The 1,838-nt window shown below is 45.3% G+C and overlaps 1 protein-coding gene across 1 annotated transcript; it reads left to right on the top strand.

The window, feature by feature from the left end:
• Positions 1 to 334: 334 nt before the first annotated feature.
• Positions 335 to 1,320, top strand: LOC115542372 (butyrophilin subfamily 1 member A1-like). The gene has a single exon (XM_030354631.1). The coding sequence runs from the start codon at positions 412 to 414 to the stop codon at positions 1,303 to 1,305; it is 894 nt and encodes a 297-aa protein (XP_030210491.1). The 5' UTR covers positions 335 to 411; the 3' UTR covers positions 1,306 to 1,320.
• Positions 1,321 to 1,838: the final 518 nt, after the last annotated feature.

Here is a 1,838-nt window from a genome sequence, read left to right as displayed (position 1 = left end):
ATGAGGGCCGTGAAGTCCTGCCTAGTGTGCCTTATCTCTTACTGCCAAACCCACCTGGAGCCACATCAGAGAGTCGCAGTCCTGAAGAAACATCGGCTGGTCGAGCCTATGGACCGTCTGGAAGACAGGATGTGTAAGAAACATGACAGACTTCTGGAGCTCTTCTGCAACACTGAACAAGTGTTTGTGTGTCAGTTCTGCACAGAGACAGATCACAAGTTCCATCCTGTTGTACCTATAAAGGAGGAATATGAAGTGAAGTTGGCCGAGTTTGGGGAGATTGTGCCTGCAGTTCAGCAGATGATCGAGGAGAGAAAACAAAAGATTAAGGAAATTAAAGACACAGTTAAACGCAGCAAAGCAGATGCAGACAGAGAGATAGCCGATGGTGTGCAGATCCTCACTGCTCTGATGCGCTGCATTGAAAAGTGCCAGGATGATCTCAACCATATGGTTAATGAGAGACTAAAAACCACAGAGAAACAGGCTGAAGACCTCATCAAAGAACTGGAGCAGGAAATAGAAGATCTGACCAATAGAAGCTCAGAGGTGAAGCAGCTCTCACACACTAAAGACCACTTCCACTTCCTCCAGAACTTCAGATTCCTGAAGGATCCTCCACCCACCAGGGACTGGACGACGGTGGAGGTCCGTCCTCTGTCATGCCTAGGGACCTTGAGGAAATCCCTGGATCAGCTGGAGGAGACACTGAACATGGAGATGAAGAAGCTGTGTAATGATGCTGAACTGAAGAGGGTCCAGCAGTATGAAGTAGATGTGACTCTGGATCCTGATACCGCTCATCCCCAGCTCATCCTGTCAGATGATGGGAAACAAGTACATCATGTAGGTGCAAGGAGGACGATATTCAACCCTAAAAGATGGGTTACACAATGTGTATGTGTTTTCACAAGGCAGAGCTTCTCCACAGGGAGATTTTACTTTGAGGTCCAGGTTAAAGACACGACTCAATGGCATTTGGGTGTTGCAAGAGAGTCTATCAAGGGAAAGTTTCTGAGCATATTTACCCCTGAGATAGGTTACTGGACTATTCATTTAAACAAGGATGGGTTGGTATTTAAGGATAACCCTGCTGTCCATGTCCCTCTGAGAGCTGAGCTCCAGAAGGTGGGGGTGTTTGTTGATTATGATGAGGGTCTGGTCTCCTTCTACGATGTGGAAGGCAGGGTTAATATCTACTCTGCTACTGGCTGCACCTTTAGTGAGCCTCTCTATCCATTCCTCTGTCCATGTGATCATGATGTTGCCCCCCTGATCATGTCACCTGTCAATCAAACAGACTAGGAACTTTGTTTGCTGATAAAATAATCAAACAACCAAAACAACTAATGTTGTTTCCTGAATTAGAATCTCTACTATGAGATCTGAGAGAACTACCGTATTTTCCGCACCATGAGGCGCACCGGAGTATAAGCCGCAGCAGCTAAATTGAATGATGTGTACATACATAAGCCGCACGCACTGGACTATAAGCCGCAGGTGTTTTAATGTTAAATTACCATTAGGGCTGGCCCGAATGCCATTTTTCAGGCCTCGAATACTCGTTGGTTTTTCTGAGCAAATATTCGAATACCCGTTCCAGAAAAAAACACCATCAAAAACAACATTAATAATCCCTATATACTCCCTGGAACCGATTTTGATAGTATCTGCATATTTAGTTGAAGATTTAATAGCTTTTGAACGTTAATTAGTAGGCCAAAGTAGGTTGAAGTTCCTTAGTTTTTCCCCGTGGAAGCGAACAGCTGTTGTTCCGTTCCAAATCAGCTGTCCTCTGCCATCTCAGCCCTTACGGGAGCTTTTCAATTAATCCTGGA

The sequence above is a fragment of the Gadus morhua genome, chromosome 4, assembly GCF_902167405.1.
Source record: "Gadus morhua chromosome 4, gadMor3.0, whole genome shotgun sequence".
Lineage (NCBI taxonomy): Eukaryota > Metazoa > Chordata > Actinopteri > Gadiformes > Gadidae > Gadus > Gadus morhua.
The sequence above is the reverse complement of the archived record's forward strand: the minus strand, read 5'-3'. Positions and strand labels throughout refer to the sequence as shown.